Below are 26,994 nucleotides of genomic sequence, written 5' to 3'. Positions count from 1 at the left end.
CTTTTAATATAAATAGTGCACACATTATGCTTTTGGCATTGGTTTCGGCACTATCACGCTAAAGATTGTGGGGATAGATGTTTGCCATACCTTTATTTCCTATTGATGGCATGCCATCCTTTGGCATCTCTAAACATCAAAAAAAAATTTGGCAACTTAACTTACTAAATGAGTCAACAATATTCCAGTAATATGCATGTTAATTTTGGGATCATCCCTTCAAGGTTGGAAAGCAGTGTCTACATTTGTTCTGATATCTGGAAAAGCATGGGCCCGATGAACAGTTAAAACTCTCTATGGACTAGGTTACATCCTTAATTCCAGAACTATACACCCTGCTGTATCATATTAATTTTTCTATTTTCCACATGACCAACCCTAATTCAGCATAACAGGCACTAAATTAGTAAAAATTAGAAGACAGATGCAGGAAATCGAAAAATATCACAATAAGGGATGTCTTTCGGATGAGGGGGTTAAACCAAGGCCCTGTCTGCTCTCTCAAGTGGGTGTAAAAGGTCCCATGACACTATTTTGATGTAGTGGAGAGTTTGTGTGTCCTGGCCAAAATTTATTCCTCAACCAGTATCACTGAAACAGATTATCTGATCATCAACACCATGTTTGTGGGAGCTACAGGGTGCAAATGGACTGCTGTGTTTTCCAACAACTGTCACTATATTTAAAAGTACTTATTTGGTTATAGTAGTGCTTTGGGGCAGTCATTGGTCATGAAAGGCATTATAGAAATCCAGGTCTATCTTTTCTTCCGAAGTTTGAGGTGAGACATATTGTAAAGCAACGGGAATTTTTAACCATGTTCTGATCTAGAAGTGTTAGATGTGTGAAATCAAAATTGTACTATCTCTCAGCTCAAACTTCTTTAATTTTGTTGAGAAAGAAAATTCTCAAAGAGAATTCATTGAAAGAAAAAAAAAATCAATATTTCATTAGAAAAATTCTTTTAAAACTACTGCCTGCTAAAGATGTAAGTAATTCTGGAAACATAATGCAGACGCTTATAATTTCCAGATGAACCAACGTCAAAAAGAGCCGAAAGGTCAAAGAAAGATGCTTCATGAAGTTTTATGAAATCATATTCTGCTGAGATTTAATGGATCTCAATCAATTAATAAAACAAAAAAGGATCTGCAGAATTATTTAGTTTTAAAAATCAAGAGACATCTGCTTTTGGGACCCCTAGCCCATTTGGATTGCATCCATGTATTTTAAGAGTCCAGAGTAGAAATGGTAGAGGCATTATATTTCACTGCTTTTCACAATTTAAGTTAATGATCTAGACTTTGGAATCAAAAACACAATGTCTAAATTCGCAGATGACACCAAATTGTGGGAGGAGGGGGCGCAGTGGGGATAGCCAATATTGAGGAGGACTGCAATAAATTACAGGAGGACATGGATAAACTTGCAGAGTAGGCAAATAATTGGCAAATGACGATCAGCAGATAAATGTGAGGTAGAACATATTTGGTACAATGAATAGGTAGGTCACATATTACTTGGAAGTCTAAGTCAGCTAGAGGAACAAAGATATCATCAATCACTAAAAGTTGCATCACTAACACAACCTTAATCAGTGGCCCTGGCATCTAGGGGCTAGAATTCTTCCTACTGACCACCACATAACTTTGGAACCCAAAGCCCTATGGATAGGGTAGCAATCCTGGCTAGACAAAGAGCAGAAACCCTATTCGCACTTTGTATTAGGAGGGTGTGCGATTGTTGGTTGAAGTCTCGTAGAATTGCCTGAACATACCTGAGGCCTCCAGGTCTGGGCACCAGTCAAAGTACTCCAGAATTCTCTGGACTTGTATTTGTAAACTGTGTCCCTCTGATGAGTGAGCACTCTATGCCTAGTGAGCAAAACTCTGCCTGGGTGAACTTCCCAGTAGTTTGGTTTGGAAATTCTTAAGCATGGTGATGGATTTGTATGCACATCAGGCATCCAGCTGAACAAGTAGTCTTAATCTGATATTCACACGTCCAGCCAGGTGAGACTAGATAGACGCAAGGGAATCAATATTCATTTTCTCCTTAGGCTTCAGTACCCCAACTGAAGTACAAGTCTAATTTCCTTACGAAGATCAACTAACGGCACTGGGGACAAAATCTATGATCTTCCTAATTGGTGTGGCTCAGTTGCTGAGTGGTTTAACTAAACAACTGAGATTATAGCTAGTGTTCAAACAGACAGTTAAAATTATCACATATTTATTCTTAATTCTACCTGCAGAATTGCATAGAGTACAGCAGAGCTTCCACTTTGGTGGGTAAAGAAAGAATGCCCAAATATGGTTTTATACTTAGTGATACATGAGGCATGGGAATGAAAGCAGGTACAACACGAACGACATAAAATGATGTTAATCTCGACTAGATAGTCGGGTTGGATTTATATTGAGCGGAAAGAGATTGGGTATGTGCAGGCAATGAGGTAATATTTTATGCAAAGCTTTGTAGCATGAAAAGTCCTGGCAGGTAATCAAGGACAATTGCAATGTGACTAAGGGAAATACACTGTTCAATAGAATTTTAAAACTTTTAATAAACACTAACATTTATGTTGTAATAACGGAATAAGTCCTTTCTAATATCCTCAAGTACAACCATTCATTGTACAGATTTATTCAGGATCACTACTTCATTAATGGTAAACCTATCCATAGTTTTCTGCAGATTTCTTTACATGGAATTTTTTCACACACTGTTGTGATTATTCAATGTAAAAAGATACCAATCTACTTTGCATATTGCAACTCGTGCGTGCTAATACATCAAGGGAAGGTCAAAATCTTACTACCTGAGGAGGTGCTGCGGCTGGGTTCCCCCCGTCTGAGCTGGTCTATTCGGGATTTCCGTTCACCAGGCTCGATACTTCTATATTTCTGTCCATCTCGTGATGTTCCATGCTGCAGTCTCCTTCCACCACTCTGGTCATCCCCACTGCGATGGGTAGATTCATTGGACGGTGATCGCAAACGACTTGAAGTCCGGCTTCGATTACTGCCAAGGCTGCTGCTTCGTTTGTGTTCGTTGGTTTTACGTGGACGATCGTCTGCTACGGTAGGAAGTTCTATTTTCTCCACCTTACTTCGATGACTTTTCTTTCGAGATTCATCGACACTCTTGTCAGAAATTATACTTTCCTCGCGATCCGGCACATCCCCATCTGACCAGTCACTGAAAACCACATCACCTCCTCCTTGGGCATTTCCTTCAACACTCTTTTCAGACACTTCTTCTACAGATTCTTCCTTTAGTGTTACAGGTGGAGTCCTGGGCCCCTTCCACTTTTTGGCTTGTGGCAACGCTTCCTCATCAGAAGGCTCTGAATCACCTTTAGAGCGCTTTCGCTTTTTATCAGCGTTTTTCTTCTTTGTAAGCTTCCTGGGTGACAAAACCAAAGTTTCCTCCACCACAGGCTCCGGAATGTATTTTTCAGGTACATAGTCTTCATCCCTTTTGTTTCTCTTCTGAGATTTTCGCTGTCCTTTAGCCTTTTTCTTACCATAGTCAAGAAGCCCTAGAGGTACCTCTCTATCCTCAGCAGCATGGTGAGCTGTGTTGTCTGACTCTCTGCCTCGGGAGCTCTCAGCAGTATCTGCAACATGCTCCCTTTGCTTGTCCCCTGAAGCAACCCTTTCTTTCACTGTATGGTCTTCACGCCTCCTCGTGCTTTCCTTTTTGTCTGACTTTCTGTCATCCTCTTTCCAGCTGCTTGTTCTGTCTTCAATGACACGTGGTGGGCTAAGAGAGCGAGAATCTTGTGGGCGTACAACCTGACTCAACAACCGGTGCTTTTCACCTGAAACAAAAATGCATTTTATTTAGAAACTGATGGGACATTAACAAATTAACTCTACAACTGTACTAGCCACATCTGCTGCATTTGTGGATTGCTCCAATAGAATCTTGGATATATAAATTTTCATTGTGTTTATCTTTTTATCACCATGCTTCTTGTCTTCAGGTCCAAAAGCATCATGTGGATATACTTTAATGGAAAGCAAAATCCAATTAATTGTTTTAATTAAAAAAAAATCATTTTAATGCATTTATGAGCACCCCAAAGTACTGCCAGTTGAATCCAGGAAGCTTTTTACAAAGTTTAACAATTGATTCCATAGTTGGACATTGCCAGTGTAGAGAAGAATTCATTGGCAGCACTCTATGGGAAACTAAGGCTGGCAGCCTGGTTAATTTAAGCAGGCTAAAAATTAGGTAGTATGGGTCTACAATTTCCTGGCCAGGTTTCCCAGTGCCTCTAACTCAGTGCCTGCACAAGTTGTTCTGTCCAATCACTGCTAAATCCAATAAAGAATTCAGGAGAAACTTTTTTACTCAAAGAGCGGCTAGAAAGGAGAACTTGCTGACACATGGAGTATCTGAGGAGATTGGCATAGGTGCTTTTACGGGAAAGCTAGATAAGCACACGAGGGAGAAAGAAATAGAAGGATACGGAGATAGGGTTAGATGAAGTAGGGTGGGAGGAGGTTATGTAGATCATAAATACATTGACTGTTTGGGTCAAATGGGTTATTTCTGCACTGCTAATTAATATAATTCTACGCAATATAAAGAGAAATGATGGGCCTACAAGACCTAAAGGGTGCGTTAAGATATATAAGAACAAAGAAGAGAAGTCGGACTGCGGTAAAGGTTGGGGCACTTTAATTCTATCTATAGTTCACAGGATTGAGTTAGATTCTTCTTGACTGCCTGCTCCTAAACATAGTGCAAAGGAGGCTTCTGGAATTACAATGCAGCTTCAGGATTAACTAAGGAATCACAGACATAATCTCTGTCGCTCACCAAATTCAGGAAGCAAAATCAAAACTTTTATACAGACATTTATTGATTTGAAAGCTTTCAACACTATCAATCAGGCCGGATTTAAGATTTAGGATGAAATTTTGTTGTGAGAAGATCGTTAGTTCTGAAACAACTGCATGGTGGAATGCATGGCAAAGTGTACACTGTCTCTGTCCAGGTTGTTCCCTGTTTCAAATGGTGTGAAGCAAGACTATGTACTGGGGGGTGGCTCTATAGCATTTTTTCTTAAAGTTCCTCTGGTGATGCAATAAGGTGTTTGAATATGAATTTGCACAATGGGAAACACTTCAATCTATCTTGATTGCGAAAGTCAACAAAGGTTGAGATTTGAGATAAAAACAGAAAACGCTGGAAGAACTCAGCAGGTCTGGCAGCATCTGTGGAGAGAGAAACAGAGTTAATGTTTTGTTTAGATGTATCAGAGCTCTGAAGAAGAGTCATACAGACTCAAAACATTACTCTTTCTCCGCAGATGCTGCCAGGCCAGCTGAGCTTTTCCAGCATTTTCTGCTTTTATTTCAGATTTCCAGCATTCGCAGTATTTCGCTTTTATTTTATTGAGATTTGAGAAACAAGGTTTCATCTCTATACCATGGGTGATCAACTAGGTTACAATTAAATAGTGCAATTTTAACCTTGAAAGCAATTATTAAATTTAACACAAGTTGTTCATTCTGAAAAGCCTCCTGCATGATTAAAACATTTGAACCATTTCTAAGTCAATTTTCTCCAGCTGTCACCCAGATACATGGAAATGCATTGGATAAATTCAGCAACACTGCCATATGGCCAATTAATTTTATAGTCACCTGCCAAATGGCAGTTTGACATTTTTACCCCTGGCATTGCTTATTGTAACCTTGGTTCTCCACAACAACAGCTTTCCAAACCAGTGAAGTCGCAGGAGTGAAGACCTCCATCTGTTGGTCAGGTCAGCAGAGAGAACATGCAGGCAAGCAGCGCTGATTTTATTGACCAACATGAAAGCTGACTGCAGCATAATCTAAAGCAAAGTTCCTGGAGTAAATTCAAAGACAGGGAAATGGTCCATTATTATGTCACACGAGCAATGAGACAAGGGAATAACATTAGTGCTATTTATTGCATATAATCTTGCAAAGCAAAAACTGGTGTTAATGATGTGCAAGAGATTGCACACATGTGGATTGTACAAATTTAGGAGGCATCATACACAGATGGAATTGTTGCCATAATATTGCTGCAGTGGATTTTCACCCCATTCAGCTTGCATGTTGCTGTGCAGAGCGGGAAAGAAGAGTGGAGAGCTAGGTTACCTATGGACACTCCTGGCTTTGTAGCCAGCTTATGGTTAGCATTAAAGAGAGCCCTTAGAGCAGATTTTCAGTCCGTATGTGTAGGTGAATAACATGGAATGTGAATAAGGAAGGGTAGACTTCCTCATAAGTAACAATTCCCCACAAATTAACTTTTAGAAAAACTCATGCAACTTCATATCAAGTATTCAAGAGGTTGCAGTGATTAAAGCCTTTCACAGAACACAGTAATGCAGTGGTGTACAGAATATTTGTTAGCCACCATTTAATGACTTGAAAAAGCTGGGTTCATTAAATTAATACACACGCTAGACTTACCTTTCTCATCACTACTGTTGTAGGTATCACTGTCAGGAGATTCCTCACGGGCACGCTTTGCCAATGGACTGAGACTGCTTTCAGTTCGAGGTCGTTTTCTGGTAAAAAAAAAATCAGTATAAATTCAGCATTTCGGACACACCGGATGCACAGCAACTCATATGATCCATTTGTACAGCCACTTATGAATCAATGGGAAGCAATCTTGGGTACAAGTTGGCACAAAAGTGCCTCAGGAATCAGAAACTAGTCCCAAAGCTCAGCTAAGTCTCCTGGAAAAGTGAGAGAAAATAATTGCTGCTTATATTATTCCTCAAAACGCAAGTAAAGCATTGCTTCTCCAACTTTTTCCCAGTGTGACCCCATTTTAATGCCTCAGACTGCAAGTAACCCCATAGAGAAAATTTGGGGCAGGGGGGAGCAGTACGATAGTTGTTGAGTGGTGTGGGGTTAAGACGGTGGGGGGAGCCAGGAATTGAAAAGCCAGGCTTTCTACAGAAAATGAGCACCTACATTATTACTGGCGTTTTTTTTAGCAGTTAATCAGGCCTCAGAAAGCAGTTCATTAGGCCACCAACAAGCTGTCAGAAATCAGTCCAAGCTCTGCAGCAGTCATTGCTGCCAGAGCTTGTGACCCCAAAGTCTCGTCGTGTGACCCCACTTGGGATCACGACTCACAGTTTGTGAAGCCCTGATTTAAATTAAAGCCTACATTGCAATTTCAATTTATCTCAGCCAAAGCTGCACTGATTGATCATCTGATTTTCTTCATCTCATTTTCAAGATATAACTCATGCTGGGGTATGGCTCCATGGGCTCTAGCAACCTTCTGGCACACTAAGTTTCTGCCACTCAGCAGTTAATGTAGACAGTTACAATTAGTGGGCTCTGCAGGGATCCTCACAGCCAACTGATCCTGTCCTTGCCCACTGGTCTACAGGCATACATTCCTTGTACAGATTACCAGAAAGCATTCAAGAGCAGGAAAATGGGCTGTTTTTGCCCCATTCATAGTCTGAGGGGTTGAAACCCACTGTAGTACCCAAATGCACATTGGTCAAGAACAACCAATTTGGTGCAAAACAGTGACCTGTTGATCTTCACAGTGCAGTTTCACAGTATGTGGTGCACAAAATTTTCTTGAAAAATAATTTTTAAATGAAGGAAACATTACATAATAAGACCTTTCCCATTTTAACTAAATGTGCTGGGGGCTGTGGGACAGTTTTTACTTTGGTTGAGGAACAAAATAATATTCATAGTCATTTTGTAGTAGAGAACTTGAGTATTGGTGAAGAAATAGACATGCTATCGAAGCTTTTCACCTTGCGCTCATCAGGACAGCTCACAAGAAAATAACAACTGTAAAAGGAACAATAATTTATACTGCATGAGGAGAGAGTGCTAACTGGTTGGCAAGTGGACTCTGATTGGTAGAGATGTTGCCATGGGGAATGCAGCAGCAATCAGTTAACTGCCAAGCTTTTTATTCAAATTCGAACCAGGCAGGTCAACTCTGATTGGTCAAGGCATTGCCATGGCGAAAGAACCAGGGAATGACTATCCCCCAAGCTTTTCAGCTTGGGAATAGCCATTCCCTAGTACAAACTGTTGTTCCCTTACTGTTGGTATTTTCTTGTGAGCTGTCTTGATGAGTGCAAGATGAAAAGCTTCAATAGCATGTCTCTTTTCCCAGAAATAATATTTATTTTGAAAATTAACCCTTTAAATATTCAGCTCAAGGTTTTCTCAATTCATACTTAAACATGCATGTATTTGCATATTTATGCTTAATTGCTTAACTATTTACATGTATATGTTTGAACATCAATCCATTCATTATTTATTTAAGACATTAATCAAACATTTAAATATCTCAATTTAAACAACCATTTTTGTAATCAAAAGTTATGTGCATAATCTAGTTAATGGTTTTATAATCGTTGGCAAGCCACGCTCGCCCTTGCATGATGGGTTTCATTATATACTAGCCTATGCACGTACAAATTTAGTAAGTCACATTTACATACTCCACATTAAAGATAACTGACGTTGACCAACCGTTATTACACATGTTACTTCCATCATGCTTGGAGCATCATTGACAAAATCCACAATACAGGTAGAACAAACATGTTTTTAAGCAAGTTCTAATTTTCTCTTAACCTGATGCAGGCCAGTGATGCATAAAGATTAATTATGTACCACAGAAAAGGTAAACATGAGTGGAAACTGATCTCAATAGGTGTTTTCTCTAATAACTGAAACAATCCTAATTGCAACCTAATCATGCAGTGCCATCACTAGGTTGATAAGGTATGCAAATTGGTCGCACAAGGTGTCATAGCATTAATAAGGAAGGCAAGAGTGTGAATTAGTTACATACCCAAAGCCTGCCTTACAACTATGAAGCCGTAAGTAAAAGTTAGTTTCTCCTGAGGAAGGCAACAAATCAGCTCTTGCTCAGCTCTGAGAGCAGCGCTCAATCAACTGCCTGCCTTATTGGCCAAGTGTGGTTTATGGCAGAGAAAGACCCAAGGAAGGAAAATGTACCTTGCAAATGGGTGTCTCACAAAAAGACAATCTGCCCAGCCTCAGCCAAGTTTATACATTTAAACTATTTATTGTATGTCCTATGTTCCGATGTAAGAATTTCATGTTTATGCTTTTCTTGGTACATTCCCTATTAGGAATATCGAAAGATGCTTCTTAGTCTGCCGTAATATTCTGACTGCATCCTGGGACCAAGGATATTGTCATTTTTAGGATACTTAAAAGATCTACAGAAATTAAACAGTACTTCAACTTTGTTTCCCCACTGAAAAGAATCAGAATTACCAGAAGATTTTTCATTATGCAACAGCAAGTGTGTTGCTTTGCTGTTTTGCGAAAGCTAACTTACATAGGTGCTGATAATTGATTAGTAGTCAGTATTCACAAAATTAGCCAAGTCATGAAAATATTATGTGTGGGGGGGGTGCGGGGGAATCAATTAATGATCTTCCAACCTGCATTTAGCAACAGCATCAGACTTTGGACTAATTTTTCTTTAACCCAATGCATTCGTCAATTTGCCTTTAAGTAGTTCAAGCAGTGAGACTGAATATTTGTTCTGTTAAAACATATGGATTAACTTTGCAAATGTACTTAGAATGAATTTACCTTGTCTTTCTTTCTCCATGACTTTCTCGCAAATCTCGATCCTCTCGCTGTTCATCCTTTTTATCTTTGCGTTCATCTCTTCCTTTATCTTTCTCATCCCAATCCTTTTGCTTCTCCCGCTCCCGGTCCCTATCTTTAATCCTCTCCCTCTCTCTCTCCTTTTCTCTGTCCCTTTCTCTTTCTCTGTCTCTCTCCCTGTCCCTTTCCCGCTCTCGCTCTCTCTCCTTGCCCCTGTCACGCTCCCGTTCTTTTTCTCGTTCTTTTTCTCGATCTCGTTCACGGACTCTTTCTCGTTCCCGCTCTCGATCTAACTCCCTTTCCTTTTCTCGCTCTCTATCCCGATCTCGATCTTTGTCACGATCCCTTTCGCGTTCTCTTTCCCTTAGCCTATCATCCCTCCTCTCTTCTCGATCTGATCTCCGCTCATCTTTTTTGTCCTCATGATCATGATCATCAGTCCGCCCTGGATGTCGTGTAGCAGAACTAGCTGTGTGGTCTGTAAAATAAAAGAGCACCTGGATCAGTAAAGAACAAGTCATATAGAATCTTAAGAACAGAAGGAGACTATTTGGTCCATCGTGTCTGTGCCCACTTCTAGAGACACCTATCCCAATTAGTCCTGCTTCTTTCTCTTTCCACCATAACGCTGCAAGAATTTCCTTTTCAAGTATATATTAAATTCCTTTTTGAAAGTTACTATTGCAAAATTCCACATCTATTCTTTCACAGTCAAAAAGTCATCTTGAAGCTCACATGCAATAATTTTTTAGCAGTTTTCTTGTCTTTTATATGTTTAATGAGGGGAATAGAAAATATAATTAATTAATTATATTCAGCACAGAGCCTAATGCGGAACTTTGAGAAATAATTAGGACTTTTCAGGTGTGAAAGCTATATTTAGATATAGTGTTTTATTTAAATCTATATTTCCTCGAATTATATATTAAATTGTATGTTGGCCTTTATTGCAAGAGAATTTGAGTACTGGAGTAAATAAGTGTTGCTGCAGTTGTATAGAGCCTAGGAGAGACAACACCTGGAGTATTGCATACAGCTTTGGTCTCCTTACCTAAGGAAGGGTATGCTTGCCATAGGATTACAACAAAGGTTCACCAGACTGATTCCTGGGATGGCACAACTGTCCTATGAGGGGAGATGAGGAGACTGGGCCTGTATTCTCTAGAGTTTAGAAGAATGAGAGACAATCTCATCCAAACATATAAAATTCTTACAGGGTTCAACAAGGTAGATGCAGGAAAGGTGCTTCCCCTGCTTATGAGGGTTTACAACCAGAGGACACAGTCTCAGAATAAGTGGTAGGCCATCTAGGACTGAGATGAGGAGGAATTTCTTCACTCAGAGGGTGGGATATCTTCGGAATTCTTTACCCCAGAGGGTTGTGGAGGCTCAGTTGTTGAGTGTGTTCAAGACAGAGATCGACAGATTTCTAGATCGTAAAGATATCAAGGGGTATAGGGATAGCGCGGGAAAATGGCGTGATCTAATTGAATGGCGGAGCAGGCTCAAGGGGCTGAATGGCCTACTCCTGCTCCTATTTCTTAAATCTTAATGTTTAGATTATGTAAAAACATAAATTGTACTTTATAGCAATAGAAAGATCCTGTGTGATTTTAATATATTTCTTGTTGAGTGTTGCTGGACTCCTGCTAATTTTGGATGTTACTGTCAGAAATTTTCACTCTTAAGATATTGTAGGATTATGATTTTAGCTAGTGTTCTCAATATCAGTTTTTTCCAGCTTGTTATTTTGTATTATGCAGATTAAGGAAAAGATGAGAGGGGGGTGGGGGGGAGAGAGAGAGAGAGAGAGAGGGAGAGGAAAAAGAGAGTGCAAGAGAGAGAGAGAGAGAGACAGACAGACAGGGAGATAGAGAGATAAAGAGTGAGGGCGAGAGGTGGGAGTGCGGCAGGGCGAGAGGCGGCGCGGCGGGGCGAGAGGCGGCGCGGCGGGGCGAGAGGCGGCGGGGCGGGGCGAGAGGCGGCGCGAGACAGAGTGAGAGAGAGAAGGCACGAGAGAGAGAGACACAGACATGTTCAATGGATTTTCCACCCACTGGTAGCCTGGCATTATTTTAGAGGCTATTTGTGAGAAAGAGGTGATGAACATCATTTGATCCATTTCATCTGGAAGGAACCAGGACCAGTTGGATTAGAATTTAAAAATAATTACTTTCCAGAGACATGAAGGTGCAACGATAGGTCTTCAATTTTAAACAGATTCCAAAACGTCTGGCAAAATCATCTGAAAACACAATGTCCTGTTCCACATGTATGCTGACAACATCCAGCTCTACTTCATCACCACTTTTTTCAATCCTTCCATTGCCTCTGATTTGATGCTGCTTGTTCGACATCCAGTGCTGAATGAGCAGAAATTTCCTCCAATTAAACATTGGGAAGCATAGTCTCTTGACCCCCACCAAAATCTCTGTTCCCTAGCTACTGATTCCTTCCGTGTCTCTGGTCACAGTCTCAGACTGAGCCAGATCGTTCACAACTTCAGCAGACTTTCTGACACTCAGATGAGCTTTCAATTCCATGTCCTCCATATCATATAGACTGCCTACTTCCACCTCTAACCCCCATGTCCCCACCTGCCTCAGCACTCCTTAAAACTCATTGAGTTCAGAGGGCAAGAACAAAATTTCAAATTTACTTTCAACATTGAAAATAGGCCTTCCTGATTCAAAAAGTAGGATACAGAGAACTTTCAAAGGAAACATTTATCGATTTGAGGCAGGTTATGAAGACGACTAATTTGGCTTCAATGTACCAACTGTCATCATCAATTGCTGCCCATACCTCTTTCTCGATCTCTATTTTCACGCCTATCCCTTTCTGTATGAGCACGCCTATCAAAGGAAGCATCTCTGCTTTGGTCTCGATCATATCGATCTCTTTCTGTGTAGCCACTTCTTGTATCCCAGTTTTCATGGTAACTGCTGCTCGTGCTGTGTGTGTCAAATTGAGCACCTCTAGTTGTTCCGCGGCTCCCTGGAGAGATCAGAGATTTGTTTATTTTGTGATACAAAATGAGCACTTCACCAGAAATATGTAGACCCTCTTTATAACATAATCCTGGCTCTATCATTGAAAAAGCACAAGGATGTTTCTCTGCTAATGAACAAAAAAAAGACTTTCAGAATTTAAGGCCAAATACAAAAATTGATCGCACTCTCCTAAAATTGTGAAAATCAGAGTTGAATGTTGTTTCTTATTCAGATTCCTTGCTGTAGTGAAACATCTCTAATTCCTAAACTAATTCCACAGTTTTTCTATGATAAAGGGCTGTGTGGTATGACAACCCGAACAATGTAAATTATTACTCATTTCACTTTGTGTGGACAACCTCCATACCAATCTGACAAACTACAGGAAGCACAGGTAGCAACACAGATTAGAAGAGGTAAAGTGAAGACCTGTAGGAAATGTAATATGTCAATTTGACCAAAATAGCAAAAAGATCATGCGAAGAGGCACTCTTCATGTTGTAGTGCAAATAAAATCACTTTTCCTGGTGCATCACAACTTGTTAAAGAATATCAGGGGAAAAATTCTACCAGTTGACAAACACTGCTTAACAATGGATTACTTAGAGATTATAAAAATGCAATTTCTTAGTTGAGCAAGGGTCCTCAGTTCCATCAAGAAGAGACACGAGGGAAAAAAAGAACTTGTTTGCATATAGCACCTTTCACATTCTCAGGACTTTACAAATGGCTCACAGGCAATTAATTACTTTTGAAGTAATTTGAACATAAAGAGTACTGGTATAAAATGATAATTTTTTGGTGGTGGTTGTGCAACATTAGCCTTTTATTATTACACTGAAGTGTCAGACTAGATCCTGGAGTGGGGTTTGACTCAGGTGTGAATGACACCAATGAGCCAATTTTTAGGTTTTGTAAGTGGCAACTACCTTCCTGCTTGGATTGTTGACATCATCCACCGTCTTTTACCAAGATAAGACAATGTCACTAAGCAGGAACTGGATGTGCAGGTCAGATGTTGTTTTCCAATTTTTAAGCCAGCCACCCAGAACTACTCTGGATTCTGTGAAATCATCGATGAATGTGACAAGGGGATAAGTTCCTTCAATTCAAGGTGCCCACTGCTCATGGGAATGGCATTACTTATGTATTAATTCGGAGCAAGTCACCCAAATTGTAGTCTCCTACTCCCAATTCTAAGCATGTGGTACTCTCACTTTCAATTGTATTTTCTACACAAAAATATTTAACTTTTAGGTAATCATCGATGATTTCACAGAATCCAGAGTAGTTCTGGGTGGCTGGCTTAAAAATTGGAAAACAGCATCTGATTTGCACATCCGGTACCTGCTTAGTGACATTGTCTTATCTTGGTAAAAGAAGGTGGATGATGCCAACAATCTAAGCAGGAAGGTATTTGCTACTTACAAAACCTAAAAATTGGCTCATTTGTGGTAATTTAATAGAGGTCAACTTTTACTTTCACAATTCCATATACTCAAATGTACATGAATCCAACCATACATCAAGACAACCAGGAAATTTAGGGTCAGGGGGAGATGGTGGCATAGCGATGTCACTGGACTAATAATCCAGAGGCCCAGGCTAATGCTCTGGGAACATGGATTCAAATCTCACTACAGCAGCTGGTGGAATTTAAACTCAATTAATAAATCTGGAATATAAAGTTAGTCTCAGTAACGGTGATCATGAAACTATCATCGATTGTCGTAAAAACCCATCTGTTTCACTAATGTCCTTACCTGGTCTGACAATGTGGTTGACTCTTAACTACCCTCTGATTAGGCCACTCAGGGCAAAGACAATTAGGGATGGACAACAAATGCTGGGCTTACCAGTGACGCCCACATCTCATGAAAGATTGTCAGCAAGGGAAGAAAATACAAACCATCAGCTAGGAAGCGATAGTTAGAAGGTGGGACACTTCAGCAAATGCCATTTGTGGTCAGGTACCTGAAAGAAGATGCTGAAAAACTGCTAGATCAGGCCTTATCTTGACAGAGCTGAGCAAGCCAGGACATGAGGATGCAGCTACATCCAAGGAGAAGGGCCAGATAAAACAAACAGACCAAGCAAGTTAGGACCCAAACACTAAAGCAAAAGAAATTGGGATTATGGCCATGAGCCAGGGAAATATCACATTATTGACACAAGGAAAAGTGTGCTACACCCATCAGAGTGAGATTTACTTTAGAATAAAAATTTGTTGCATTCTTTCAGCAACAAACTTTCATTCATTCAAGGAGGTGAACTTTTTAAAATGACAAGTATTGGCAAATATAACTCATCAGCAGGGATGATTTGTAAATTGAAATTTGCTTACAGGCCTCTCACTCAAATTAAGCCACCCATCATTCACCTTGAGTAAGTAATGCATGAGATGATTTTCATGCTGTTCAGCAATGCTGGCAGAATTGTAAATTGCATTTATGATTTCACTATTATAACCAGCAGAAATTTCTCAGTGAACTATCTCATCTAGTATTTAATTTGGATTTTATTATCCTGCCAAGGTTGCACCAGAAAAGATTCTGGAAGTTTCCCTCAGGAATTGTGTGCGCTGGTGGTAATAAACCTTGGGTAATGGACCTGGAGCTCATAAGGCTAAAATAAAAACGTATAAATCTCACCCTTTTCGGTTAAATCTGATCCTCTCCCTCTCCCCTTGGCAGTCCTTTCATTTCTGGACTCACTTCTGGCATCACTCCTGGTGTCGATCCTGCTCTCGCTCTTGGCGTCACTCCTGCTCTCGCTCCTTGCGTCAATTCTGCTCTCGCCCCTGGCGTCAATCCTGCCCTCGCTCCTGGAGTCATTCCTGTTCTCGCTCCTGGTGTCAATTCTGCTCTCGCCCCTGGCGTCAATCCTGCCCTCGCTCCTGGAGTCAATCCTGCTCTCGCCCCTGGCGTCAACCCTGTTCTCGCCCCTCGCGTCAATCCTGCTCTCGCCCCTCGCGTCAATCCTGCTCTCGCTCCTCGCGTCAATCCTGCTCTCGCTCCTCGCGTCAATCCTGCTCTCGCCCCTGGCGTCAATCCTGCCCTCGCCCCTGGCGTCAATCCTGCCCTCGCTCCTGGAGTCAATCCTGCCCTCGCTCCTGGTGTCAACCCGGCCCTCGCTCCTGGAGTCTATCCGGCCCTCGCTCCTGGAGTCTATCCGGCCCTCGCTCCTGGAGTCTATCCGGCCCTCGCTCCTGGAGTCTATCCGGCCCTCGCTCCTGGAGTCATTCCTGCCCTCGCTCCTGGAGTCATTCCTGCCCTCGCTCCTGGAGTCATTCCTGCCCTCGCTCCTGGAGTCATTCCTGCCCTCGCTCCTGGAGTCATTCCTGCCCTCGCTCCTGGAGTCATTCCTGCCCTCGCTCCTGGAGTCATTCCTGCCCTCGCTCCTGGAGTCATTCCTGCCCTCGCTCCTGGAGTCATTCCTGCCTTCGCTCCTGGCATCAATCCTGCTCTCGCCCCTGGCGTCAATCCTGCTCTCGCCCCTGGAGTCATTTCTGCTCTCGCCCCTGGTGTCAATCCTGCTCTCGCCCCTGGTGTCAATCCTGCTCTCGCTCCTGGAGTCAATCCTGCTCTCGCTCCTGGAGTCAGTCCTGCTCTCGCTTCTGAAGTCAGTCCTGCCCTCGCTCCTGGAATCATTCCTGCTCTCGCTCCTGGAGTCATTCTTGCTTTCGCTCCTGGAGTCATTCCTGCACTCGCTCCTGGAGTCATTCCTGCACTCGCTCCTGGAGTCATTCCTGTTCTCACCCCTGGAGTCATTCCTGTTCTCACTCCTGGAGTCATTCCTGCTCTCACTCCTGGAGTCATTCCTGCTCTCACTCCTGGAGTCAGTTCGGGGATTTTCATCTCTGCCATGGCTTCGGCTGTAACTACGGTCCTCATGATACTGTTCATCTTTCCGATGGGAGTCTCTGCTCTCTCTATAGTCATGAGCATCTCGTGCAGTACGTTGCTCTCTCAGGTCTCGAGAGTCTTTGCTGTCCCTGTAATCTCGGGTGTCTCTTGTATCACGAGTCTCACGAGATTCCCTGTACTCTCTGCGCTCACTGTTGTCTTTCACTTCTTTGCGATCTCGACTGTTTCTAGTATCACGGCTTTCCCTGTGCGTTCGCTCATCTCTTTCTTGGAGAGTACTCTGATCCAGTTCATAATCGCGCTGGTCACGGCTATCTTTGCTCTCCTTTTCTCGTTCCCGTTTTCCTTTGCTTTCTAAAAAGAAAATATGTAATTAGTGTTGGAACAACATTAGCTTTATTAGTTAATTTGGACAAAGCATGTCCTGTGCAAATAAAACATCCAGGTAATTTTAATTCCTGTTGTGTTGAGAACTTGAGTCACTTTAAGTGGCTGAATGTTGCCTGTAACTGAAAAACAATAAGGTATTAAAATCTTTATTAATGGTTTTAAGCATTAATTAATCATTCCTCAGGAATTTTATACAATTAATAGCCACAATGATTAGATTCTAGAGATGGCAGAGCAAGGTACTTAATGAATGGTCAGTACCACTTATTACTGGGGACAATAGAAAAAACTTTCATTACACTAATTTATGAATTTAATGAAATACTCAACTTTGCAATTTCAGAAAGATATTAAAATCTGTTGATTTTTAAAAATCAGAATATTAGAATACAATAGTGTATTATTCATTCTCCCCATATAGCCCATAACCCATTAGAACAATGGAACATGTAGCAGACATAACCAAGGATGGCTAGTTTACATGGCATTCCTAAAGGGACAAAAATGGCCTTAAGAATGGGTCTGTTTAGCAGTTCAAGGAGTTTGCCATTGGTATCACTTTTACAAGTTAAAGAAACAGCTTGTATTTGTATAGTACATTTCAAGATCTCAGAAAGTCCCCAAATGCTTTACAGCCAATGAAGTACTTTGTAGTGAAGTCACGGCTATAATGCAGAAAACAAAGCAGCCAACTGACGTACAAGAAGCTCCCATAAACAGCAATGTGATAATGATAAGATAATCTGTTTTTGTGATGGTGATTGGTCAGGACACCAAGGATAACTCCCCTGTTCTTCTTCAAAATATTGCCATGGGAACTTTTACATCCACCGGAGAGGGAAAACAAGGTTTCAGTTTAATGCCTCGTCCGAATGAATAGCACCTCCAACAGTGCAGTACGCCCTCAGGATTGCACTGCAATCAGCCTTGATTTCTGTGCTCAACTCCTGAAACCTACAACTATCTGAGTTGATAGTGCTACCAATTGAGCCATAGCGCTCACTGTTACTTAAATGGTCACAAAAAAATTCAATTTGTGTTAACATTGCACTTTGGGGGAACAAGTTGGAAGGAGTAACTCAGCTATCGCAGAGTGGCCTAATAGTCACATTTTAAATGACATGATGCAGCCTGAGGAATTGCCATGCAAAAATTAGAAATGCTTTCAGGTATGGGAAAAACTTGGGTCACAGGAATACAAGACAATGGAGAATAAAGTTAAAATATCCTCTGGTGTCAAGGACTGAATAATTTCCCATGTTTCTTTGGTGAACCTTGACACAAGAGGATGATCTTCAGGAGATTACTTGTTTATACAGAGAGACAGTAGATCAAAATAATCATTGATTGATGTGATAAAATTAAGAAAGAATGCGAGAATAAATTATAGATATATTATAGCCCCTTAGAGTAGAAGGGCTTTGGAACACAGGGATTGTTAGACAGAAAAAGATCAAGATCAATCTAGTTCATCTTCTGCTATCCTGGTAGTCACATGACAGAACTATAATGGAGTTGTTGGCTATGCAATCAATCTCGTATCAATTAGTCTACAACAGAATCAGACATGAGGGAAGGAACATATAGTCACGGAGACCTTTAGGAACCATACATCCAAAACCTTCTGTTCCTCCTGTAATGATCTTTGAACCGGAACAGTAACACTAAGGAAAATTTGTAATTACTTTAAAATGTTTGGGGAATCTGTAATAATTTTAAAGAATGTTTGTAAAGGACTTTCAAGAGTTTATCAGTTGTGAAGGGGTCAATTGCAACTTTCTTGGATAATAACAAATACTGCTCCAAGTGATCCGACAGCTCTTGACCCGGAAGCAGAATCAAAAGGGAGGAAATTAAGATACAAAAGCTATGTGGCTTGACACAAAGGAGAATTGGAGGCAGAAGGCAATCAGCACACGGATGTAGACACACAGAGAAAGCAGACAGAAACAGAAAGAGGAACACAGAATTCATGTGAGAAGAAGCCAGCATGGCTCTCCATGAAAATATCAGTTTTCTGTTTCACAATAAGGAGAAAAGAAGAACACCAGAAACATCTGGGGAAATGATGTTCGAGCGAGTTAAAAGGGACTGAATCCTAAAAGCAGTGTGAATAGCTCAGGCATGCAAAAGAGCTGAGAGTTTGTATCAAAGAGCCAGATCATGAAATGGGTAATGTTGGTTGGTCGGTTGAAAAAGAACGCTGGAAAGCTACCCTGCAAGTCTGATGTGACTCAAGTGAGAGAGGATCCATAGATGTATGCTTTGGCGGACCTCGGATGGAATCCGCCTGCCAGCGAACTGGGAAATTGAGAGATCCTACCCACCAGAGACCAAGTTAGAGAACGTTGGAACTGCACATAGTGCCACATTTGTGTGGGTAAAGATGCAAGCGCTTGTAATGTTGTGAGGCGTATCCCTGTTGTATCAACTTTTTAAAGTGAAATTCATCTTTTCAAGTAAAATACCTTTTGTCTATTAATACATATTTAATTTACATTGATTCTGATTCATGCTAAAATACAAGTTACAAAAAGTGAAATCTTATTGGTAGTTTCATCATCTGGGTGGTCATTCAGTTAATTCGGTTATTTTGGTTCACAATTTCCCCCACAGGGGAGGTGATGGCGTAGTGGTATTGTTGCTTGACTAGTAATCCAGAGACCCAGGGTAATGCTCTGGGGACCTGGGTTTGAGTTTGAATTCAATAAAAATCTGGAATTAAAAGTCTAATGATGACCGTGAAGCCATTGTCGATTGTTGTAGAAACCCATCTGATTCACTAAAGTCCTTTAGGGAAGGAAATCTGCCGTTCTTACCTGGTCTGGCCTATGTGACTCCAGATCCACAGCAATGTGATTGACTCTTATATGCCCTTTGAAATGGCCTACCAAGCCACTCAGTTGTATCAAACCGCTACAAAGTCACAAAAAAGAAATGAAAACAGATGGACCACCCAGCTTCGGCCTAGGCACCGGAAACGACAACAGTAAACTCAGTCCTGTCGATCCTGCAAAGTGCTCCTTACTAACATCTGGGAGCTAGTGCCAAAATTGGGAGAACTGTCTCAGAGACTAGTCAAGTAACAGCCTGACATCGTCATCCACACAGGATCATACCTTACAGATAATGTCCCAGACACCACCATCACCATCCCTGGGTATGTCCTGTCCCACCGGCAGGATAGGCCCAGCAGAGTTGGTGGCACAGTGGTATACAGTCAGGAGGGAGTTGCCCTGGGAGTCCTCAACACCGACTCTGCAACTCATGAAGTCTCATGGCACAGGTCAAACATGGGCAAGGAAACCTCCTGCTGATTACCATGTACCACCCTCCCTCAGCTGATGAATCAGTGCTCCTCCATGTTGGATGTCACTTGGAGGAAGCACTGAGGATGGCAAGGGCGCAGAATATACTCTGGGTGGGGGGCTTCCATGTCCATCACCAAAGTGGCTCAGTAGCACCGCTACTGACCGAGCTGGCTGAGTCCTAAATGACATAGCTGTTAGACTGGGTCTGTGGCAGGTGGAGGGAAAAACATATTTGACCTCATCCTCACCAACCTGCCTGCCACAGATGCATCTGTCCATGATAGCATCAGTAGGAGTGACCACCGCACAGTTGTTGTGGAGACAAAATCCCGCCTACACATTGAGGGTACACTCCATAGTGTTGCGTGGCAACCTCCTCCGGGGGTCCCAGCATCACAGATGCCAGTCTCCAGACAATTCGATTCACTCCACGTGATATCAAGAAACAGATGAAGGCACTGGATACTGCAAAGGCTATGGGCCCTGACAATATTCTGGCAATAGTACTGAAGGCTTGTACTCCAGAACTTGCCGTGCCCCTAACCAACCTGTTCCTGTACAGCTACAACACTGGCATCTATCCTACGTGGAAAATTGCACAGGTATGTCCTGTACACAAAAGGCAGGACAAATCCAATCCAGCCAATTATCGCCCCACCATCAGTAAAGGAATGGAAGGGGTCATCAACAGTGCTATCAAACAGCACTTATTTAGCAATAACCTGTTCACTGACTCCCAGTTCGGGTTCTGCCAGGGCCACTCAGCTCCTGACCTCATTACAGCCTTGGTTCAAGCATGGACAAAAGAGCTGAACTCCCGAGGTGAGAGTGACTGCCCTTGACATCAAGGCAGCATTTGACCGAGTGTGGCATCAAGCAACCCTAGCAAAACTGGAGTCAATGGGAATCAGAGGGAAAACTCTTCACTGGTTGGGGTCATATCTAGCACAAAGGAAGATGGGTTTTGGTTTTTGGAGGTCAGTCATCTCAGCTCCAAGGCGTCACTACACGAGTTCCTCAAGGTAGTGTCCTAGGCTCAACTATCTTCAGCTGCTTCATCAATGATCTTCCTTCCATCATAGGGTCAGAAGTGGGGATGTTCGCTGATGATTGCACAATGTTCAGCACCATTGCGAATCCTCAGATGCTGAAGCAGTCCATGTCCAAATGCAGCATGACCTAGACAATATCCAGGTTTGGGCTGACAAGTGGCAAGTAACATTCGCATCACACAAGTGTCAGGCAATGACCATCTCCAACAAGAGAGAATATAACCATCACCCCTTGACGTTCGATGACATTATCATCACTGAATCCCACATTATCAACATTCTGGGGGTTACCATTGACCAGAAACTGAACTGGACTAGCCTTACAAATACTGTGGTTACAAGAGCAAGTCAGAGGCTAGGAATCCTGTGACGCGTAACTCACCTCCTGACTCCCCAAAGCCTGTCCACCATCTACAAAGCACAAGTCAGGAGTGTGATGGAATACTCCCCACTTGCCTAGATGAGTGCAGCTCCAACAACACTCAAGAAGTCTGACACCGTCCAGGACAAAGCAACTCGTTTGATTAGTACCACATCCACAAACATTCACTCCCTCCACCCCCGACGCACAGTAGCAGCAGTGTGTACCATCTACAAGATGCGCTGCTGGAATTCACCAAGGCTCCTTAGGCAGCAGCTTCCAAACCCATGACCACTACCATCTAAAAGGACAAGGGCAGCAGATAGATGGGAACACCACCACCTGGAAATCACTCACCATCCTGACCTGGAAGTTTATCACCGTTCCTTCACTGTTGCTGGGTCAAAATCCTGGAACTCCTTTCCTAACAGCACTGTGGGTGTACCTACACCACATGGACTGCAACGATTCAAAAAAGCAGTTCACCACACCTTCTGAGGGGCAATTCTGAAGGGATGGGCAATAAACGCTGGCCCATCCAGTGATGCCCACATCCCGTGAATGAATGAGAACAAACAGGGATCGCAACACTCCCAAGCATACTCTACTTTCCATATTTTATATGTTATATATCAAATATTATATCCTATATTGTCTGCTGGAAGAAATCTATCTTATTTGCGCTGGAATTATTTCATACTAACTGCCTCCACTATCTCCATAGGGAGCCCATTCCACAGACATCCACTTGTGCACTGAAATAATGGGCAGAATTTAATGTTCCCTCACGCATCCTGGGGCGGGCTGAGAGGTGGGTGGGCCGTTTAATGGGGCAGGGAAGGTGTGGAGTGGAGAACCTGTCACCTTCCCCACTCACACCTCTGGAAGAGAGGTTTGCTCACATGCGGGCACCTTGCGCCCAAGGGAGTAACCCGGAGTAAAGAATCCCGCTGCCCTTCAAACTGGCCCACAGCACTGCCCCCCACCAATCCTTCCCCCCCCCAGCTAGGCCCCAAGCAATGCCTGGTTCCGGGGCTCCAGGGCTGCTTCTCCTCTGGGGCCTTCTCCTGTGCTGGCACTGTTCACTGCTCCCTGTGGTGCTGGTGGGGGCAAAGATCTGTCAGCCTCTTACTGGCTGGCAGTTCTCAGAGGCAGGACATCTGCCCTGCAGAACTCAGAACCCTGATGATAACCAGGTAGGTGCCTGTTTGGCTTTTAATCGCATTGAGGGGACTTGGGACGGCCTTGGTGTGATTGCCACCAGTTCTCCGGCATTGGACGGGCCCACCACCACGGCCATTAAATCTAGTCCAATGTTTCTGCAGATTAGTTTAAAATTTCCCCTTTGAAGTGCAGGCCACATCCCCAGGTTCTACTGTTTTGGAAACAGTGAAACTGCTAACCATGGTCTATATTACCTAATCCTTTTCTAATCCCAAAAACAGTAATATCACTTCTCAGCCTTTATCAGTGTAAGCAAGCTTAACTTACATAATTATTCCTCAAAATTCAAGCCCTACATTGCCTCAGTCATTCTGGTTCCTCTCTTCTGTATCCTTTCAATAGCTGCAATATCCTTTTGGTACTGTGGTAACCAAAGCTGTACAAAGTATTTTAATTATAGTTGCACCAATGATTTATAAAGTGGCATGACTACCTCACTATTTCAGCTTATGAGGTCATAAGAATAGGAGCAGGAGTAGGCCACTTGGTCGATCGAGCATGCTCCGCCATTCAATAAGATCACGGCTGATCTGATTGTGGCCTTGACTCCACTTTCCTGCCTGTCCCCATAACCTTTGGCTCCCTTGAAGGTCAAAAATCTATCTAAATTTAATCAATAACCCAGTTTCCACCGCTCTCTGGAGAAGATAATTTCAAAGGCTAATGATGCTGACAAGAAATTCCACCTCACCTCAGTCTTAAAATGGGAGACCCCCTTATTTTTAAACTCTAGTCTCTCCCACAGGGGAAACAGCCTCTCAGTATCTACCCTGTCCAGCCCCCTCAGAATCTTGTATGTTTCAACCAGATGACCCTTCATTCCTCGAAACTCCAATGAGTATAGACCCAAACTGCTCAATCTTTTCTGATAAGGCAATCTCTCTATCCCACTTTGTGAGCTCAAACATGTATCATGCTTCAAGGTTACTGCTATTACTCTATTACTAGTTATTATTCTAACTGGTTTCTAAAAAGTACACAAAGTCCAATGTATTGAATAATATGCCAATTTTCTATCCTGTTTGTGGGTCAATAACTTTCATCTATTTGGAGAATCTTTTTCTCTGTCTACTCACTCCTATTACTATGTGGAGAATTGCAGGTGTGAACTAGTGTCTTACTCTGCACATGAGTACTTGCACCAACATATAAAAATGAAAGTTGAGAGATATGATTATCTCTCAATTGTACATTAATCATTGAATATTCAAATATGTTAAATCTGATGCAACAAATTAGAGCTTTTTGTTAAACAAATAGGATGCACTTAAATTCAGCTTAATCTTTCTCAAAAGCCATTTGTTTTTACCTTCCCTTTTCTCACGACGTCGCTCTTGTAATGGCGATTTTTCTTGTTCATGTTTGCTTTTTTCCCTGCCAGAGGACCTATGTCTTACTGGACTCTGCTTTCTATGCGGCGATGAAGAACGTGGAGCATATGGTGAAGGGGAACGTCTTCGAGAAGGAGATGCAGCACGATGGTAGCTTGGCGAAGTGGATCGCTTGTGGTGTGGGGAAGTCGATCGTCTCGTTCCAGGTGAACCGGAGCGTGATGATGGAGAATGATGTCTAGATACTGTGGGAGTTTGATGTTGTCTCTGGGAAGAAGGTGATCTGCTAGAAGGGTAACATTTTAAAAGTTTATTCAAATACTTAAAGTATTTATATGTCTTCAAATAGTGTTGTGATTTTGCAAATATCAGATCTATTCCCTTGGTGTTGATGAAAAGGAGACACAAGAAACCAGTGTTTCAACAGCTTCACAATTAATGTTAGGTTTAGTTTTCTCATTCTGAGTTATGGCTAATGGGAAGAGATTTTCCTCATCTACCTTATCCAAATTTCTCTTAATCTTGTACACCTCTATTACCCTCAATCTCCTTTGCTCCAAGGAGAACATCCCCTAGCTTCTCCAACCTAACCTTGTTGCTAAAATCCCCAACCCTGGGACCATTCTGGTAAATCTCCTCTGCACCCTCTCAAAGACCTTCACATCTCACCTAAAGCGTGACGACTAGAACTGGACCCAATACTCTCATTGTGGCCTATTCAGAGCTTTGTTCAGCATAACGTCCTGGCTTTTCTAATCAGTGTCTCAATTTATGAAGCCCAAGATCCCATATGCTTTTCTAAGCGCACTCTCTCATCTGCCACTTGTCTGCCCATTCAGTTAGCCTGTGACCTGTTGTAGTCGATTTGTATCATTCTCACTGCCACTCCTCCAATTTTGAAATTTCAAAACTTGCTGATGATACCAATGTCCAAGTTATTTGTATATATCAAAAAAGCAGTGGTCCTAGCGCTAAACCTTGCAGAACATCAATCTACCATCCTCCTGTCTGAAAAACAACCATTTACCACAAAACGCTGTTTTCTGTCTTTAAGCCAATTTTTTATCCCAACTGAAACTGACCTTCTTATTCCATGAGCCTCAATTTTATTAACCAGCCTTTTATGTGGTGTTTTGTCAAACGCTTTCTTAAAATCCATATAAACATCCATTGCATTCCCTTCATCAATCTGCTCTGTTACTTCATCAAAAAATTCAATTAGATTAGTCAAACACAATCTTCCTTTTACAGATCCATGCTGGCTCTCCTTAACGAAGGATAAATTGAGGTACATAAGATGCTAAAGAGGGTAGACAAAGTAGACGTGGAGCGGATGTTTCCCCTTGTGGGGCATTCTAGAACAAGAGGCCATTGTTTCAGGCTAAGGGGTGGTAGATTTAACTCAGAGATGAGGAGGAATTACTTTTCTCAAAGGGTCGTGAATCTGTGGAATTCACTACCTCAGAGTGCAGTAGATGCTGGGACGCTGAATAAATTTAGAGGAGATAGACAGATTTTAAATTAGTAACGGGTTGAAAGGTTATGTGGAGAGGGCAGGAAATTGGAGTTGAGGCCGAAATGAGATCAGCCATGATCGTATTGAATGGCAAGGCAGGCTCAAGGGGCTGAATTGCCTACTCCTGCTCCTAGTTCTTATGTAATTAACTCAAACCTCTCCAAGTGCCAGTTGATTTTTTTCCTCTGATTATGGTTTATAAAACTTTACCCACCACTGATGTTAAATTAACTGGCCTGTAGTTACTAGGACTATCCTCACACCCTTTCTTGAATGTGTGTCACTTGCCACTCTTCAATCCTCTGGCACTACCCAAATATCTAGGGAAGACTGTAGGATTATGGCAAGCCCTTTCGCGATCAACACCCCCACTTCCTTTTACAAGTCATCCGCTTGACTTATCCGCTCTAACCATAGCTAGTACCTCCTGCCTCTCAATCTTCACCCCATCCATTATCTCTACAATCTCCGTTTCTACAGATATTTTGTCAGCTTCCTCTTCCTTATTAAATGTTGATACAAACTACTCATAAGTATTCTAGCCTTGTCCTGTGCCTCTAAGCATATAGCACCCTCATTATCCCTAATATTCTCTATTTCCCTCATCATCCAAGGAGTTCTGGCTTTGGTTTCCCTACCTTTCGCTCTTGTGGAATGTACCTAGCCTGTACCTGAATTCTCTCCTCCTTAAAGATCATCCAATGTTCTGTGACAGTTTTTCCCGTCAGCCTTTGGCTCCATTTTACCCTGGCTAGATCCCTTCTCACACATTGAAATTAGCTCTTTTCTAATTTAGACGATCTACTTTAAATTGTTCCTTGCTGTTCTGCATTACTCATCTAAGCCTTACGATACCATGACCACTCTTACCCAAATGTTACCCCACTGGCACTTAGTCCACCAAGTTGATTGAACATTTCAAAAGAAATTTTAAAAGTACAGTACAGAGATGTGAGGCAGAAACCAAGAAGGTCCATGACTGCTGAGGAGCTTCCTGGCCACAGATTAGAGTGTCCATTTAGTCTTCCTCTTAAATTAGTCTAGGGCCAATGAGCAGTTATAAATTTCTGAACAACCTCAAGAACTATAAACTTCTATTAAATTGTCTTTTCTGATAAGACATCAAAAAACAAATGTGCTCCATTTGTAATGATATTGCCTGACAGTTATCCAGTAGCAGGGAGATGGTGGCAATGGTAATGTGGTAATGTCACTAGACTAGCAATCCAGAGGCCCAGGCTAATGCTCTGCGGACACAGGTTCAAATTCCACCACAACAGCTGATGAAATTTAAACTTAATAA

At 42.1% G+C, this 26,994-nt stretch overlaps 1 protein-coding gene across 18 annotated transcripts in view; it reads right to left on the bottom strand.

Moving 5' to 3' along the window:
- Positions 1-26,994, bottom strand: part of zc3h13 (zinc finger CCCH-type containing 13) — a 100,837-nt gene that overhangs the window by 22,702 nt on the left and 51,141 nt on the right. For 15 of the 18 annotated variants that reach the window (XM_078559487.1, XM_078559505.1, XM_078559498.1 and 12 more), the window contains 6 exons: positions 24,154-24,461; positions 15,292-16,860; positions 12,453-12,644; positions 9,630-10,125; positions 6,468-6,565; positions 2,822-3,826 (listed from right to left, as the gene is read on the bottom strand). In XM_078559487.1, the coding sequence (XP_078415613.1) occupies positions 2,822-3,826; positions 6,468-6,565; positions 9,630-10,125; positions 12,453-12,644; positions 15,292-16,860; positions 24,154-24,461 (3,668 nt within the window). The remainder of the gene's footprint in view (positions 1-2,821; positions 3,827-6,467; positions 6,566-9,629; positions 10,126-12,452; positions 12,645-15,291; positions 16,861-24,153; positions 24,462-26,994) is intronic. The other 3 variants (XM_078559488.1, XM_078559490.1, XM_078559493.1) reach the window with 1 other exon arrangement.

The sequence above is a fragment of the Cetorhinus maximus genome, chromosome 16, assembly GCF_964194155.1.
Source record: "Cetorhinus maximus chromosome 16, sCetMax3.hap1.1, whole genome shotgun sequence".
NCBI classification, from domain to species: domain Eukaryota; kingdom Metazoa; phylum Chordata; class Chondrichthyes; order Lamniformes; family Cetorhinidae; genus Cetorhinus; species Cetorhinus maximus.
The sequence above is the reverse complement of the archived record's forward strand: the minus strand, read 5'-3'. Positions and strand labels throughout refer to the sequence as shown.